General features: G+C 44.0%; 1 protein-coding gene across 1 annotated transcript in view; it reads left to right on the forward strand.

The window, feature by feature from the left end:
- The window catches only part of LOC148511560 (pancreatic secretory granule membrane major glycoprotein GP2-like), a 46,524-nt gene that overhangs the window by 20,349 nt on the left and 8,385 nt on the right, over window positions 1-17,790 (forward strand). Inside the window, exons 5-10 of the mRNA XM_088442100.1 lie at window positions 2,351-2,571; window positions 4,193-4,347; window positions 5,905-6,150; window positions 6,446-6,602; window positions 10,946-11,003; window positions 12,004-12,039. Coding sequence (XP_088298226.1) covers window positions 2,351-2,571; window positions 4,193-4,347; window positions 5,905-6,150; window positions 6,446-6,602; window positions 10,946-11,003; window positions 12,004-12,039 — 873 coding nt within the window. The remainder of the gene's footprint in view (window positions 1-2,350; window positions 2,572-4,192; window positions 4,348-5,904; window positions 6,151-6,445; window positions 6,603-10,945; window positions 11,004-12,003; window positions 12,040-17,790) is intronic.

Below are 17,790 nucleotides of genomic sequence, written 5' to 3' on the forward strand. Positions count from 1 at the left end.
CTCTCCTTGTCATCCACTGCCCCTCCCTCTCCTTGACACCCACTGCCTGTCATCTCTCCCTGTCACCCTCTCCCTCTCACACAATGCTTTTCCCTGTCACTACTGCCTGTCACCTCTAGCTATCACTCTCTCCTTGCCACCCACTGCCTATCCCCTCTCCCTTTCACCCATTGCCTGTCAATTATCCCTGTCACCCTCTCCTCCTCCTCTATGCCACCCACTGCTTCTCCCTGTCACCTCTCGCTCTCTCCCTTGTCACCCACTGCCTTTTCCGTCTCCCTGTCACCCACTCCCTGTCACATCTCCCTGTCACCCACTGCTTCTCCATCACCCACTGCCTGTCACCTCTCCCTATCACCCTCTCCCTGTCACCCACTGCCTCTTCCCTCTACCTGTCACCTCTACCTGTCACCCACTGCTTCACCCTGTCACCCACTCCCTCTCACCCAGGACCGGATTAAGGTCTGTGGGGGCCCCTGGGCAACAAACATGAGCTCACGTGAGCTCAAGCCTCCGACTCCGGCTGGCGCTGTGGGGAGGGAGCCGGTAAATGGAGCCTCCCTGCAGCGCTGGGGTTAGATTGGCCAGAAGAGGTGGAACTGGTTCTGTCTCCTCCGATCCACTTTAACCCCGATGGGTGTGGTGGCCCTTACCATGTGGGGGCCCAGGGATGATCGCCCCTGTCACCCCCCCATTAATCCAACCCTGCTGCCACCTCTCCCTACCACCCTCTCCATGTCACCCACTGCCTGTCACCTTCCCCTTGTTACCTTCTTGCCTCTCTTTGTCTACCTCTTGCCTCTCCCTGTTACCCTCAACCTCTCCCTGTCACCTACTACAGTTTGAACTTGGAGTAGGGCGAAGAAGGGCAGCCCAAAGCAAATTTTTGTACCTGGGCCCACCACTCACAAGTTCCGCCACTGGGCAGGATGCATCGCATCCCAAATGCGATGTGTCATGCATCCCACCCTGGATTTATTATTTATGGGGCCATTGTTATTGATATTATATAGGAACAGAGGGCCTGATTCAGACCCGCTCGCGAGCGCTGAGTGCTCGCAAGCGGATCAATGGTGCCCTAGTGTGCATGGTCTCGCACCAAAGGGGGCGTGCTGTCGATTGTGAGTGACAGCACGCCCCCTTTGGTGGGAGTGCCGGGGGCGTTGCTGCCCAGACGGAGGCGTTCCCATGGGAACGCTTACCGTCTGGGGCCGGCCCCACTGACATCACTAGTGATGTCAGTGGGAGTGCTTTTGGGTCTGATAGAGCCAAAAGCACTCCTGGGCTTGCGGCAGCGAGACCCTACCGCAGGGTCTCATCGCAAGCCCGAAGGTTGTGATGGTCTTGACCATCACGACCATCTTTTTGGCTGCTCACATAAGCTGTGGGTGGCCACCCACAGCTATGCGAGCGGCCAGGAGGCCGCTCCATTATTAGGTAGGAGGGCCCTGATTCAGAGCGAGCGCTCTTGTCAGAGCGTCCAGCTCTGAATCAGGCCCAGAGACCATAATATTTATTTAAATAGGATAGGGGGCATTAGTCTTTATTTAATATCATGCCACCACTTAGGTTACACTTTTGGCACTACAAGTACACTGTAATATTAGGCACTTGTGCCCATTGACACTTGTACTTCTTCAAGTGCCAGCATACAAGAACAGTCATGGTTGTCAGTTCATGCTAGTACTTGTAGTGCCAATAATGCTTGCACTATTTTTGAACAATAATAGTAATTATTTTGTCTGCCCCTCCCGTTAGAGAAACTGGCCTTTGCTGAGTAGTGCTGGGCTTTTAGAAAGCCTTTTTCTTTCTTTTTTTCTCATTCTGAAAGGCAAGATAGTGTAGCCCAAAGAGCATGCTGTCTGAGCTATCTCACCTGTGTTATCCATGTTTTTTTTAATTTGTTTTTTTCAACTAAACTGCCGCTTAATACATGGAATGATTGGTATAACTCCCAGGTGTTAAAACTAAAATTGTGGTTTTAAATTTTGCTATTTAAAATCATGCACTGCGATGTGCCGTTTGGCCTTTAGTAAAACGTTCAGTTTACAAACCGCAAATCAAAAGGCAGTAAAACCGCAGGTTAGTAAGTCTCCCTCTGGAGACTTAGCCGAATTTGCTGATAGCCATGGAAATGCTAACATACTCCAACAGTGACTATTTTATCTTGCAAGGACCAGCAGAATCATGTAATTTTGGTCCCACCCCTTCTTAGACCCATGATTCGCAGAATTCTGCCTAATGACATGAAGGGAAAGTAAAAAGAATGCCTCGCTGACTGTCAGATACATGTACCTGGATATTATAACTATTTTTCCCATCTTAAAAGAGCATTTCTGTTTGTGTGCAGAACCTTCTGATTTGAATCCTACAGTGACGTGTGACAGTGGTACAATGATAACTTCTGTCAGTAAATGTAGACTGCAAGAACTTGGGTATAATTACAAAACCTTACATCTGGCTAATGATACTAATGACTGCCTCTTCTCATACGCTGATGTTATCAACAATGTTGACATGTGGAGTCTTCAAGTAAAGGCAGCCGTAGGATGGTGCAATAATATCGTTAAGGTAAAATACTTTTATTTCAGTTATTACTGTAAATCTTATTTTTACATGTATTGTGGAGCTATGTAGCTGCAATTTCCTTCTACCTCTATTTTAGTCTTTACTTCTAGCTTTGAAATTAACAGCATATACCAGAGTATTGGCTTTCTGCAGATGGCATAGTACAATAAGCTCCAACCATTATACAAAAATGAAGTGCAGAGTCTGTAGTTCATCCATAAATAACCAATCTGTTTGCTATGAGCTAGCTATTTGGATAATACTTCAAAGAGTTATTATCAACATTTTATTGTTTATATGAAATTATTTTCTTCCCTCTCTATTACTTTCCTGCACAAACTCACAATCAATTTGCTGCCTAAAGGGCTGATTGTGACTTGGGAGTAAATAAAAAAAAAAAAGGTAGCCACTTTGTATCTGGAACAAACCATGTTGCAATGCAGGGTGTGCAAATAGTAATACATTATTATTATTATTATTATTATTATGATTATTATTATTATTAGCTTGCAGGATAAATACTGGCTGCTTTTGCATATAGCTCATAAATACTGGACAGCTTTACCTTAACCCTGCAAAATAAATGTATGTTTGAACACACCCTACTGAAATCTAATGGGGGTATTTATCAAAGCTGGGAGAGAGACAAAATTGTGAGAGATAAAGTACTAACTAATCAGCTTCCAATTTACATTTTGCAGGCTGTGTTTATAAAATGATAGTTAGGAGCTGATTGGTTGGTTATTTTTATTTATTTATTACAATTGTATCTCTCTCCCAGTTTTGATATACAGTATCTTTCTGCAACTTTTAAACCTGCCCCACGTACACAGTAAAAGGTACAAAGTTACTGGCTCCTTTTAGCTTTGCTCCCAGCTCAGAAGCATTCCCTAAATGTTCACATACAATGTGGACCAGGATATGCTCCTAGTTATTTTTAGTTACATGGATCTTTAGATACAAGCAACTCAGAATAGTTCATTAAAATGTGGTCACTTGTTCACTGCAAAGATCATCAGGATTTGACCAACCACAAGTGAAACCAAAACTTCCACTTTGTTTATTATGTGCAGTAAAGTAGGATTTTGGTATAAAACTGGATCTACACAGCTATAAATGGGGTCCATTGTGTCCTGTTATCAACACTATGACCAAACTGACACATAGGCCTTTATATATGTTTCCAGCTTATTTGGATGTGAAAACCAGGTTGATCATCCAGGTTATCCTCTATTACAAAAGCAATACATAATCAAGTTTGTTTTGTTTTTATCTCTACTAAAAAAAATATGCATTGACATATAGTATATATTATATAATAAGTTATATTATATCTACTTCTCAACCAAAATAAATACAATCTAAGGTGCTTTGAAAAACTAGAACAATGTGTTCCCATCAGAGGCTGGGTTTGTGTCTATCCATCCTTTCATTTCTTTAATGTTCTGAAAATAAAAGTTAGTTTTAATGTGATTGTAAATACCCTAATTCCTATTATTTTTATAGTTTATGACTTTCATCTCAATTAATACAAATGAGCCATAGACAGTATGACAATCAAAACATATTTTTCTTTTTAGCATTATAACTTTCATTTTTACATTTCTTCATTTTATCTATGCAGGAGGATGCATCAAAGATCTATTTTATCAACACTGTATACATTGATCCATTTGGTGGACCTCTCATTACCAAGAATCCAATCAGCTACAACATGACCTGTATGTACGACCTGAACATGCAGACCAGTCTAAATTTCTCAATAAAACCTATAATGAGGTGAGATACCTAGGGTTGTATATGTTGTTAGTCCACAAAGTGTGGTCTTATAGGTATATTATTCTGTAATGCATTACTATTACAATCTAAATCATTGTTTAACAAAGGACATAGTAAGTGTTTGACGGGAGATGGTACTAAGCTTTGGAAAGAGATAAAGTGGTCAGAGATAAAGTACAGTAATAACCAATTAGCTCCTAACTGTCATTTTTAAAGGGAGCAGTTGAAAAGCCAGTATACTATAGGATGAGAACATAATTTAGCAAAATTTGCTTTGGATTTGGGAAATGTAACTTTGTCAGCGTTTTAGTAAATGTAATATATTAGATAATATAACCAGTAGAAATAATCAGATACATATTTGTAATTACGTTTATCAAAGGGCAAAAAAAACCCTATTGATTGTCAATGTAAATGTGTGAGTTTCCTTTTGCCCTATACTGTAAAAAATCATTGGTATGTTGCATGGAGAAGACTATTCAACATCGTTGTTGTATTATGGCCATCTCAGTATGGTGATTATACATACTCTTAGTCTAAAGCATTTTTTACTACTTCATTTTTTTTTATAAATAGTTATTTATCAAAGTATTTATTTTTTTCCAAAAAATTATTTTGGCCAAGGATAAGCCACTACTCACAGGCTGTGTGCTTTCCTCCCACACTAACATTTGGCAGCCAGCATCAACATATAGTATATTTAAAACACTTTAACCCACATTAGCATATGTCATCACACAATATCAGAGGGAGCTGGCTTTCGAGAAACTCTACATTTCATGTTATGTTACTGCACATGCTATGTAAGTGGAATTTATCCTGGAAAGCTGGATTTGCATCCAACTCCAAATGCTGAACTACAACAGGGGCAAACACAGTTACTATTCTCAGACCAGTAAAGTGCCATCTCCTTGTTTTGACAACGTCCCAAGATTGAGTGTAAAAAGTACTGCAAGTTTGCCATTCTCTTGGGATAAAGTGAGGCCGATGTCCCAAAATCAAGCATTTGGAAACTGTCTTTTAAAATCTTGCATATATAAAGTTATTGCTGGCAGCAGCTTGGTATCTTCTAATAATGACGAATGCCAATGCTTCCAACACCAGTCTGATTGTGCAGGTTCAGCTGTAAAGAGCATCCACAGTTATGCATGCAAAGATTTATAGTTTTTGCCTTTTACTGAGCATGCTCATTCCACCACTCAATGTGCTCTGTGTTTATGACATTTTCTTTAAATACTTTAAGGTGTTATTCCTAGATTGTGCACTGAGCTATAATGTGACCGCCCCTCCTTCGCACACCAGCCCTAATGGGGTATATTTTGTTTCAAAATAAACAATTAGGGAGTTCATCCACACAATTTTAGACAACAGACTAAAGCAAATTGGTTGCCAAAAGAAAAATAGTTTGAGGTAGGTTAGTAGGGTACACTAGCTTTCTGTTTGTGGCTTAATTTCAGTTTTATTTATTTCTATTGACACCTATATAATGGATTGTTTAAAATATAGTGATAGGATCATTAAAAATAGTTTTTGATTTGGGTGTTTTCATTTTTACAGTACAGTCCCTATACAACCATCTGATGGAAATGGCACTTTTACTATCACCATGGCTGCATATAGTGATCAGGAATGCATCAAACCATTAGAACAGGATGCGGAGGTGATCATTGGAACAGATTTCTATATCGGGGTGTTTTCTCCAGATGCAGATGGTGATACATTTGCTTTAAAGACAGACACATGCTTTGCCACTCCCTCCAGTGACAAGAATGACGTCAATAAAGTGCAGCTTATAACAGGAGGGTGAGTAAATGCTAATATTTTGGTCTTGATATTGTTAAATGGGCTCACAGTTATCAGTCAGTGGAGATGATGCCATACTGTACACCCTTTGAATGTTGAGTAATTAATCAAATTGAAAATTCCATTTATGTGCACATGAAAAATATGATATTGTATAGACAAATAGAAAGTACAAGTCCTGTGCTCAGCCTATAATAAGAACACAATAATAACGTAACCTGTTCCTCTAATACTAATTTATATGTATCAAGTGAGAATCAAATCATAACGCATGCCATTTGATTTCTATTAACAGCAAATCAGTTCCTGGTGATGTTCAAGTCACAGTGTTGTCAAACGGAGAGACTCTAGAAGACAAGATTAAAATTAGTTCATTCAAATTTCAAGGATCCACTGAAGTGTATATATTCTGTAATGTGCTTCTCTGTAGCAAAAGTAAAGGATGTAATGTGGTAAGTGAGAGGATTTATTATATCTCGCAACTCTAGTAACTCAGTATTGTGCACACTCTATAAACTGATACTGTAGCAGAAGTTCATATAGAAGGCTTAGATGTGGGAATATGATGCTCAATTAGTAATTTTAAAAATAAGTTCCTCAGTGTCACTCCAGCAGCACAAACAAGACACAAGGAAGTTTATTTACTAAGTGACAGGTTGTAAAACCTGTCACTTTTGTTGGTGTATATGCTCGATAATTAAAAGCGCAGTGCTTTGCTGTGTCTTGCTATTAATAGCACTGCCCTTTTAAATACTGGGCATGAACGTGAACAAAGGTGTCGGATTTTGCAACTGACAATTAGTAAATAAACCCCTAGAAGGTAAATTTACTAAGAATCATGTCTGGCTGAGATTGCATTCCCATTTGAGTTTCTCCTGATTTTCAAACATAGAGATTTACTAAAGGCAAACATAGGTGTAAAATCATGATTCTCTCTGCATAACACAGATGAACACACAAATAGAAGTACACTATTAGCCAAACTCGCAAGTACTTTCCATAGACAGGAATAGAATACAGGGATTTACCAAGAATCATGATTGCTTACATGGGTGAAAATTAGACAAACTTTGGTCAAAGCAGAAGTTTGAAATAGATCACCTCCTGAGCTGCATGTTTAGCAGAACCATGCACAGATCAGTGTGATCTGTGCATGCTTCTTTGTGTAATGAAGCCATTAAATGGTTAAAATAGAAAAAAAATTACGTGGGGTCCCCTCCAAAAGCATAATGAGCCCCGGGCTTTTTGAGCTGGCCTTAGTTCATAAAACAAGGAGGGAAAACTGTGTTGGGGTACCCTATATTTAGTGAAGCAGCATCGGGCTCTTGGTTCCGGCCCTGGTTCTAGAAATATGGCGTAAAATGTGTGTAGTTGTCCCCTGTATTTTTAGAACCAGCACCGGGCTCCAATAGTGGGGGGGGGGGGGAATGCCACAGCCAGGGGACACACTCAATGGGTTCCCACCGGCCAAGTGGCTAGGCAGCCAAGGCGGGAGATTCCTGTGGAGGGGTGCAAATCTTCACCTGGGATGCCTACTGGACAAGAGGACCAACCAGAACAAGGGACAAGGTAAGTTTGTAGTGTGAGTGAGGGTTAATGCCAGTGCATGTGAGTGAATGAGTGAGTGAATGAGTGAGTGCATGTTTAATAAAAGAATAAAACATTTGGTGTCTGCACTCTTTATTTTAATATTTCTTTTACAGGGAGACCTTAGGCACCAGCGGGTTCTTAATGCTTTGCTTGCTGGTACTTGTGGTTCTCCAAGTACTGACATGTAGGGGAGACTTGTTTGGACCTGTAGTTATAATGTTAAAGACAATACTACTTTAAATATATTGTTTACACCTACCAGGGATGTGCAGTATAGCCCCAGTCTGGGGTACACTGGAGAGGGGGACTCCTTTATTTGGGGGTTTCCACCTCCCAAGGAATCCCTGGGCTGACTAGTTGGGGGGTGAATGATTTGACTGGGTGACCCTGTCAAGTGTGCACCTTGGCTGTGGTATTACCCCCTGCTAATGATGCCCGGTATTGGTTCTATAAATACGGGAGACCCCTATGAATATTACCCCATAATTTTAGATCCAGGGCTGGATCCAAGAGCCTGGTGCTAGGTCATTAAATACAGGGGACCCCCACAAATGTCTCTCCTCATATTTCCTGAACAAGGACTGGCTCAAAGAGCCTGGTGCTGCTCATGATTGGGAGGGGGAACCCCACTTAATTTTTTTTTCAAAAGAAAACTTTGTTTTTTTTACAATCTTAAGTGGAAAACATGTTTCAGTCATATATGATTCTTAGTAAAATTGTGAATAAATGTGTGAGTTTCTTTGAACATACTGACTCGTGTCTATGCGATGTCAAGCATGTTTAATACCCGGACAGACACGATTCTTAGTTTACCGCTAACGGTCTATTTATCAAACTAAAAATTGTGGAAAATCTTCCGAATGTGCTGCAATTTACAGTATTGAGCAATTTAAGAAGGGGGTAGTGCAGCAGATATTGAGGAATTGCTGTGGACCCCCTCTTAACAACTTCAGCACAAGTTCAATAGCTGTATATGGAGACTGTGATAATGCCAAATTTACCAAGTTCCAAAAAGCTGAGGTTTTCTAATGTAAAGAATTTTTTTGGAATAACATATTATTCCTACACAGAGTAAGGGGTATATTTACTAAAGTGAGAGTTTTTAGAAGTGGAGATGTTGCGCACAATGTTAATGCTGACAGTCGGGATCCCAGCGGTCAGAATCCCGACCCGGGATCCAGACAGGGTTAACATACCGACACTTGTTGGTCAGTATGCAAACCCTCACCATCTCCCTACCCTAACCCTAAACATCCCTCTTTGGTGCCTAACCCTAACCTTCCCCCTTATTGCGTGAACCTAACCTCCTCCTCCCAACCCCCCCGATACTTACCTTCGGTATGCCAGCGATTGGTATTCTGGAGCCGGGATCCTGACTGCTATTTTGGATTCCGGTGCCGGGATATAGTCAGTCCGCATGCCCTGTGGAGGCATGCTGACTACATCCCTTCACAATGCCTAGGACAAACAACACTAGAACCTGCTCAAAATAGGCACAGGAAGGTGCCAACAGCCATGTGCCAGCCCCGGCCGGGTGCCCAAATCTGCAGCCACTTACCTGGGTGAGGCAGGCTAGGCAGTACATATGAGTGTGCAGATTAGAGAGGGTGTAGTGTGGCCAGGGAAAGAGAGGGGACAAGATCACGCTTGCTGCTGCTGACAGTTGTTAGAGATCTCTGCAAACTGAAGTTCAGCCTCAGCGGCTCCATGAGATGAACGTTCCACAGCCCCCGCCCTCATCTCAGTCTGGCTTGTGATTAAGTTATGTGCCCTTAGTCCAGTTCTAGGCTAGGAGCTGGCTGCACACAGGAATAACTTTCTGGACACGGCAGCCCTCCCCCACCACCTCAGAGCTCCGTTCACAGCACAGCCTAATAAATCATGCAAACAGGCTGTTCCATCTCTATGAGTTCAACTCCAGGAGGTATGTGTACAGTGGCATCTTAACCTACGTAGTGCAGGATTGCAGGAAGAGATGATCAAGGATGGACTTTGCTAGGGGGGGTGATTGGTCCATTTGCTCCCACTCCCCTAGATCCTCCACTGCCTCCTTCTTACAACTAGGGCAGTGTTTCCCAACCTCGCTCCTCAAGACACCCTAACAGTCTGGGTTTTAATTATATCCATGCTTGAGCACAGATGGTTAAAGAATAATTACTGAGGTACAAATTAGGACAGCTGAGCTCAAGTATGGCTATCCTTAAAACCTGGACTGTTAGTGTGCCCTGAGAACCGTGGTTGGTAACCCATGATCTAGGGTATACTTACCATTTTCAAGGGATCACCCAAAAAAGGCTGATAAATATGTCTCATAGACTGATCAAATAGTTTACTGTTTGTGAGATCATTGATTTTTTTTGTCATTTGAAATACTCAAATTTAGTATATATAGTAATGTAGAAAGTCTTGAAAATATAAAAAACTAAAAAGAGTAATAGGGCTTTACACTGTGCAGTTGGACATTTCTGAATAAGGGGACATTTGCAAGTACAAAAAATCCCAGGGACAAATCCTTAATATCTGGGACCTTAGGCATCTTTATAATGGGTGCAAGGTGACACGGGCTCCTGGGTCATGGGGAGCCCACACCGCACACCCTGCACCCATAGTTAAAATTATACTTACCTCTCCGCAGACTCCAAAGTGCTGCTCCGCAGCGCCGGACCGAAGCTGCGGAGCAACAAACACTCACTGGGATCATGGCGATGGCCATTTTCCCAGTGACCTGCGCATGCGCAGAAAAGATGCTCCTGGGAAAAGATTTTCCCGGAGACCCACGCATGCGCAGTAGTTTCTGGCATAAAGAATGCGGTTCCCAGACAGAGAGGAGGGGGGCCAAATGGAGGCTGCACATGGGCACCTCCTCTCTTAAAACACCCCTGTCTGGGACTGTCCCTGGGATAAAAGTAAGTGGGAGAAACTACAGGTATAGTTTATGACGCTAGGTCTATTGTCTGCTATCTGAAAGTTTCATCCTAATGACTTTAATTTTTATGCAAAATGTCACTCTTCTTTGCAGCATCATTAGTACAGTGCTTATTTCCATCAACTTCTTGGTATGTTTACCATAGGGATATCCATCAGTGACATTTTAAGGGTAGTGCGGTAGTGCAGAAACTGCACAATTATTGTCATTGTCCTATTTCACATTGTTAATGATCGACAAGGTATTATTTTCATACATGCTCTCTCCTTGTTCTCTCAGACTAGCCGGTCAGGAGATACAGCGCTTGATGGACCAGTAATAAATGTGCAATTTAGAGGTAAATATGAATTCTAAATTGATGTTTATGTTGGTTGGGCCAAATTGGTATCTGATATATTTAGTGGTTTCCAAACACCCTGGGGTGATGCAGGGCACGTGCAGGGATGCCATTGGGTTGGTGGTCCAGGACCAAATTATTTATGGTCAATGTGATTGGCAAAACCAGTGATAGTGGCTTCCAATCATAAAATGTGTGGACAAAGAGAAGCACAACCATGTCCACCACCACATAACTGATCCTAGCCGACGGAGATCCTGGCCTCTTCCCTCCCCCCAGTGGCAGTGACACTCCTCTGTTTTGGGAAACATTGGTCGTCGCCGCCTCCTCCCCGCCCCCAAACAGCAGCTGGCTGTCAGTGATTGGACCCGTACTGCTCATACGCTAGCACTGACCACTCGCAACCGGGTCGATGTTTGCCCATTGGGCATGCACACGACGGAGCCGGCTCCGTCGTGCGCATGCGCGAGACCCGTCTAGTGACGGGTGCTCCGTCACTCCGAGTCCCGCACCAAAGGGGGCGAGCTGTCGATGGTGATTGACAGCTCGCCCCGTTTGGTAGGAGTGGCCGGGGGGTGACTTCACAAATGGAGGCGTTCCCAAGCGAACGCCTGCTGTTTGTGGGCGGCCCCACTGACTTCACCAGTATGTCAGTGGGAGAGCTTCCGACTCTATTAGAGCCAGAAGCACTCTGGGGCTTGCGGACATGAGACCCTTGTGGTAGGGTCTCATGTCCGCAAGCCCGATGGCCGCAATTGGTCTTGACCATCGCGACCATCAACCTGGCCGCTCGCTATAGCTGTGGGTGGTCACCCACAGCTATGCAAGCGGCCAGGAGGCCGCTCCAAAAAAAAGGAAACCGCCCTGATTCAGAGCGAGCGCTCTTTCAGAGCGTCCGTTTCTGAATCAGGCCCTCTGTTCTATACTTTAATTACTGATAATAATTATAATAAGAATAAGCTGCTGTCATTTAAAATACTGTAAATCTTTAACTTTTCAGATGATTATGGTGATAATAGCTCTGGACAACATACAGGTAAGATTATTTTAATTCAAAAATAATACCTGGCAGAAGTATTTGCAGACATTGTAAATGTAATTTTGAATATAGGATAAGTTACAATTAGAGATGTGTGCATAGAAACAATTTTTGTCTTTGTTTTTTTTTAAATACCTTGAAATGTTTTTGTTTGGATCTGGATTTCCTAAAAACAGGAATAATCATGCATTTTTGTTCTTACATTAGTATTTCTATTATTACCATTCAAATAATTTTCAACATTAGTAGCCAATGCCTGCAACAAACTAAATGGCTAAAACTAGTGACAGAACACTGGGCCTGACTCAGAGCCAGTGGCGTAACTAGGGCAGGGCGAGCGGGGTTCGTGCCCTGGGCGCCGTTGGACCGGCAGCGCAGGGGGTGCCGCCGGCCACGGTAGCGGCCCGCCCGCCCTAGATAGCCAGTGTAGCACCGACCGCAATGAGTGCGGTCAGCGCTACACATTTGCACAGGACCGGCGCTAGGCTTCCAGCGCCGGTCCTGTGCTGCACGCCTGAGCCCGTTCCCTCCCCCTGAGCGCTTGCCCAATAGCGCTAGGAGGCGGGCTGAGGCTGTGCATAACACACGCATCGCCGCCAGCGCTGGCGGCGATGCGTGTGTTAAACAGCAGCCAATGAGAGTCAGATAGACTCTCATTGACTGCTGCAGCACCCACTGCAAGAGCCGGACTTCCGTCCAGCTCCTGCAGTGGGTAATGGGACTGACGTCATGACGTCAGTCCCACAATGCTGAGCGCGCCAGCCCGGGCGGACTGGCGGGCGGGAGCGGCATCGCGGACAGGAGCAGGAGCAGCGTGGAATCAGGAAAGTATATTTTTATATATATTTATTTATTTTTAAACCTATCTGCACAACGGGGGAGGGGTTGGCAACTACTGGGGGGACCTCTACTGGGGGAGGTGTGGCTACTACTGGGGGTGCCATTGGGAGGACCTCTACTGGGGGGGGCTACTCTACTGGGGACTACTACTTGGGGGGGGACTACCACTGGGGGCATTCTAAAAGGGGCATATTACTAGAGGCACTGCACTCGGGGGACCACTACTGGGGGCAATAATAGGAAGGGCCACTACAGGGACAACTGGATAGGGGGGGTCACTACTGGGAGCCTGCATCAGGGGGACCACTACTGGGGGCACTGCATGGGAGGGGGGGACACTACTGCTGGGGGCACTATATAAGGGGCTTACTGCTAGGGGCACTGCGGGGGACCACTACAGGGGGCACTAGATAGGGGGGATCACTACAGGGTGCCTGCATAAGGGGACCACTACTGGGAAAACTGCATGGGGGGACTTCTGCTGGGGGCACTATATAAAAGGGCACTGCATAGGGGGGGGACTACTACTGGGGGCACCATATAAAGGGCACTGCATAAGGGGATACCGCTACTGGGCGCACTGCATTGTGGGGACAGCTACTGGGGGCACTGCATAAGGGGGAACACTACGTGGGGCACTGCATTTGGGGGGGCCACTACTGGGGGTACTGAGTAAGGGGAACTAATTGGGGGCTGTATAAGAGGGACCACTACTGGGGATACTGTATAAGGGGCACTACTATGGGCCTGCATAAGAGGGACCACAACTGCATACTGGGGGTACTGTATAAGGGGTACTACTGGGGTTAAGGTGCATATGGATAGGAATGTTCAGTTTGAAAATAAAGGGGTGTGTCATGTTGACACGCCCCATTTTTAAGTGACCACGCCCACGGCGTGCAGACATGGGGGGGTGGGGGGCTCCCTTTTCAAATTTGCCCTGGGCTCCAAATACCCTAGTTACACCACTGCTCAGAGCCACTCCCTATATGCAATCGCTCACACGATGTGTATGCAAATTGCATAGCCATTGCTACCACACAACAATGTATTAGCATGCCCAATATGTCTTAGAGAGCGATCACATAGTGTATGCAGACACCCACCAGCCTGTTTTAAGACGCCCACTTGTGCACGTCATGTCCAGGAAGTGTATGCAACCATCGGTACATCAGATGCTATCGCAGCGCTTGAGGTTGACCATACCCTGCCGCAAGCACTGCGAACACTTCACTGTAAAAACAAGCCAGGTGACGTGTACTATGATGCTGTCTTATAATTATGCACACCTCTAAAACGCCGTTGAGATGCTCAGGCATGCCTGTGTTTACACCTCCTCCCCCGGTTTTAATGGACAGCCCCTGTTACCACCTACAAACAGCTTCTTCTGTCTCTCACTCTGCTGGGCTGTCTATGCGCAGCGAGCGAATGCATTGTGAACTTTCGCTAAGGTATGCACATGTGCACTGCGATGCATGCGCACAATGCATACACAATGCATACCATTGGCAGCAGCGAGAGTATGCATCTTAGCGAGTGGGTCTGAATCAGGCCCAGTGGCACAAGCACATGGCAGCATAAAAAACCATGGTGGCACAGCAGTGGCAAATAGGATTTGAGTTTAATAAATGTAAAAAATTTAATACCCCAGCCGTGTGCATACCTCCTACCTCATTAGTGCCTCCACCCAAATTGTGACATGCTAGAATACTTCTGGGGAATGTCTGGAATCAGAAGCACCAGGGGGAGATTCAGGGAACACTCCCGCTCACTACGTGACACACACAAGTGGTCTATGACAATTATTAACTGCAGAAGCCATTGGACTGTAGGGCTTTTTAATACATATTTTCTTTGGGGCCCTATTTACTACAATCCGCATTTAAAATGTGGTTGTAGTGTTTTCCGACTAAATTTACATTGCAAATTTAGGAAATATCACAGGAATTTATAAAAAATCTCTTGCAGGGACAGAGCTTGTGATAAAGTTCGGTCCCTGTGAATCCCGTCCGAACACTTCTCCCTTTATTTTTCAGAAAAAATACAGGGAGAATATGTCTGCGCACGCACCGATTCTGGCTACTGCAAGAACCCCCCCGCCCCCTTCCCCCCCCTGAGATCCCCCCATGGCCCCCTGAGACAATCCCCTCTTAGCTTTCACTTACCTCTGGTAATCGGTGCTCCGGTGATGTCATCTGGGGCTCCGGTCAGCTGGTCCAATGCAGCAGCTGACCATGGTCACAGTGCAGGAGTCGGGAGACCAGCTGACCGAAGCCCCAGAAGACATCACCAGGGTACCAATCACCAGTCCCTGGAATCAGGTAAGTGTTTTTTTAACTATTTTTTTTTTTGCAGTAATCAGCTTGCGATCTATTTAGACCACAAAGCTGATCACAGGGGGCGGCTACTGGCTCTGCTCTGCTGCAGGATCATAAGTGGAGAAATGAAAAGGCTCAGAAATCTTTTATTTCTCTGCACTTTTCAATGTTCTAAATAAAGAGAGGAGACAATTATAGCTTTCTCCAGCTAAAATGATGGAGAAACGCTGTTTTTAAGTTTATTAAATAGAGCCCTTTTAAAGGAACAAAGGTTTTGAAATATTTTGGGGGGATAATAATATACTGTATAGCAGAAATGCAAATGCTGCCTTTGTACAAATGCTGCCACTAATCAGATATTGACACGTACAATTCCAGTGACATTTTCCCAGAAATTACATTTTGCTTTGTTTTGAGACCAGATTTTGGCTAGAAAATGGATAAAGGTTTTAGTAATGTCCAGAGTGATGAAGATACATTGGGCCTGATTCATCATGAATCGCAGATGCAACCGCATATGCGGATCATTCGCTGGTGCATACTGCGCATGTGTGTGCACTGCAGTGCGCGTGCGTGAGTTTGCTTTGTAATCGCTCTGCGATCACTCACGCAGAAAGAACCATCGCAGAGTGAGTGCCATCATGTCAGCGATTGGGGGTGGTGACGGGGGAGTGGTTGGAGAAATGCAGGCGTGTCTATCCCTTTGAACGCTGTTTCTAGGGCGTGCATAAATTAGCCACTGTGATGGCATACGCAGCTTGTGTACTCACTGCATGCGATGAGGTTAGACCTGTTGTAAATATGTGTGAGGGACCAATGTTACTCGATGTTTCTGATGTATACGCAGGATTGCAAGGTATTACAGATGTGCGATAGTGGTAGTGGGCATTCCTATGCTGGCTTTGGGGGTCTCTATACTAGCTTTGTGATTGTAGTCATTAGCATATTTTCGTGGTGCTTTGCAACAGGTGTGCTTGGTAACTGTCTCACATTTAAAAGCAAAGTTGCTGTGAGCTTTAAACCTTGATAGTATACCCTGAGTTTAACACTAATGTGATGGCTATGTCCATGTTATAATTCTGAGCAATAGAGTAGGGACTTGCAGTAAAGTGGGGGCTGCAAGCTTAAATGCATTGATCAATTCATGAACCAAAACCCCACTGTTTATAATGTTTATTATTATTATTATTGTTAGTTATTATGGTGAGTGCAGAGCCCCTGTGATTTCTATTTAAACAATGTGGTCACATACCATGTTGCACCCCAAAACTAGGAATGGTGAGTGCCATGGATTAGTGCATTATATATATATATATATATATATATATATATATTCCTAAGACAAAAAACCTTAGGACTTCACATGTCCCATTAAGGCTTCTTAGACATGATCTGAAATTTCATAAAACCTGCTGAATTTTTGCCATGCAAATTAAAAAAGCAATGAAATTTTGATCATTAAGTCTGACACCTTAATGGATGTGTTCCTTGCGCAACACAGATATGGTATGCCAACACACCCTGTGGTTAACTGCAGGTTCAGCAGTCTCACAGAATGAGATTGCTGTCACTCACAAAATTGTGGAGCTGCTAATTCACTGAATTGTGTGCTCATTGGAATAGACACATGCAGTCTATGCAACTGAGGTCTGAACAGAAGATAGAGCTGCACAGATGGGATAAGAGTGGAGTGGATGGGGAAGAGACAGAGTGGTGCAGTTATATGGCACACACATCCCACTGAGTGCCCACAATCTTCTCATTTGGTCACCACAACAATCCCACTGGGCTAGAACATAATTCTTACTCCATACATCCATCTCATTCAGAATACGCATTCAGCTCCCTAATTGCTAAAACTATCATACTCTGGGCCATATTCTATTCCCGGCGAAAAGTCCCATTCTTTTGCATGCAGCACTTTGGAAAAGTATCGCGCGTGTGCCCGCTTTTCACCGTATTCAATTAGAATTTGGCAAAAACGGGAGCCGACAAAACTGTAACATGCGAAAAGTCCTGTCAGCTTTGGGGAAAACAGCCTGAGACCCCCCAAAAGATGCACTGACACTGGGGATCACTGTACATGCTCCCAAATAGCCCTGCTGAAAGTATTTTGGGTACTTAAATGTTCACAATAGCTGCTATTTAGCATCTTTGTTTAAGTGGTGAAGAATAGGATTTAGCAGTTTAGTTTGGTGAAAATAAGTAGTCCCAGCAAATTTGGGGTACCTGAAAATGGGTGCTAGCATATTTTTAAGTTGCTAAAGTGAAGATTTAAAAATCGTAAACAATCCACCTGCTGCAAGCGCCTGCAAACTTAAAAACACCTGCCTCATACTTGGGGACCCCCTGGAGTCGATTTTGCTAGTTTTTAAGTTTTTCCCCAACTGTGGACTTTTTCACTTCAAAATGAAAGTACTTTTTTGGGGTGTTCTAAAGTATTTTTTAAACTTTTTTTTGACACAGTTTACCTTTGGAGGACTGTCCAGAGGGCACTGGGGTTTTTTCAGAAGTTTGCACCCCAAAACCCCAATCCAGCATTTTTTTCTGACTGCTATTCACAGGCGAATCTTTTTCGACGATTCCAATG

Source organism: Taudactylus pleione, unplaced genomic scaffold (genome assembly GCF_031769625.1).
Source record: "Taudactylus pleione unplaced genomic scaffold, aTauple2 ptg000305l, whole genome shotgun sequence".
Classification (NCBI taxonomy): domain Eukaryota; kingdom Metazoa; phylum Chordata; class Amphibia; order Anura; family Myobatrachidae; genus Taudactylus; species Taudactylus pleione.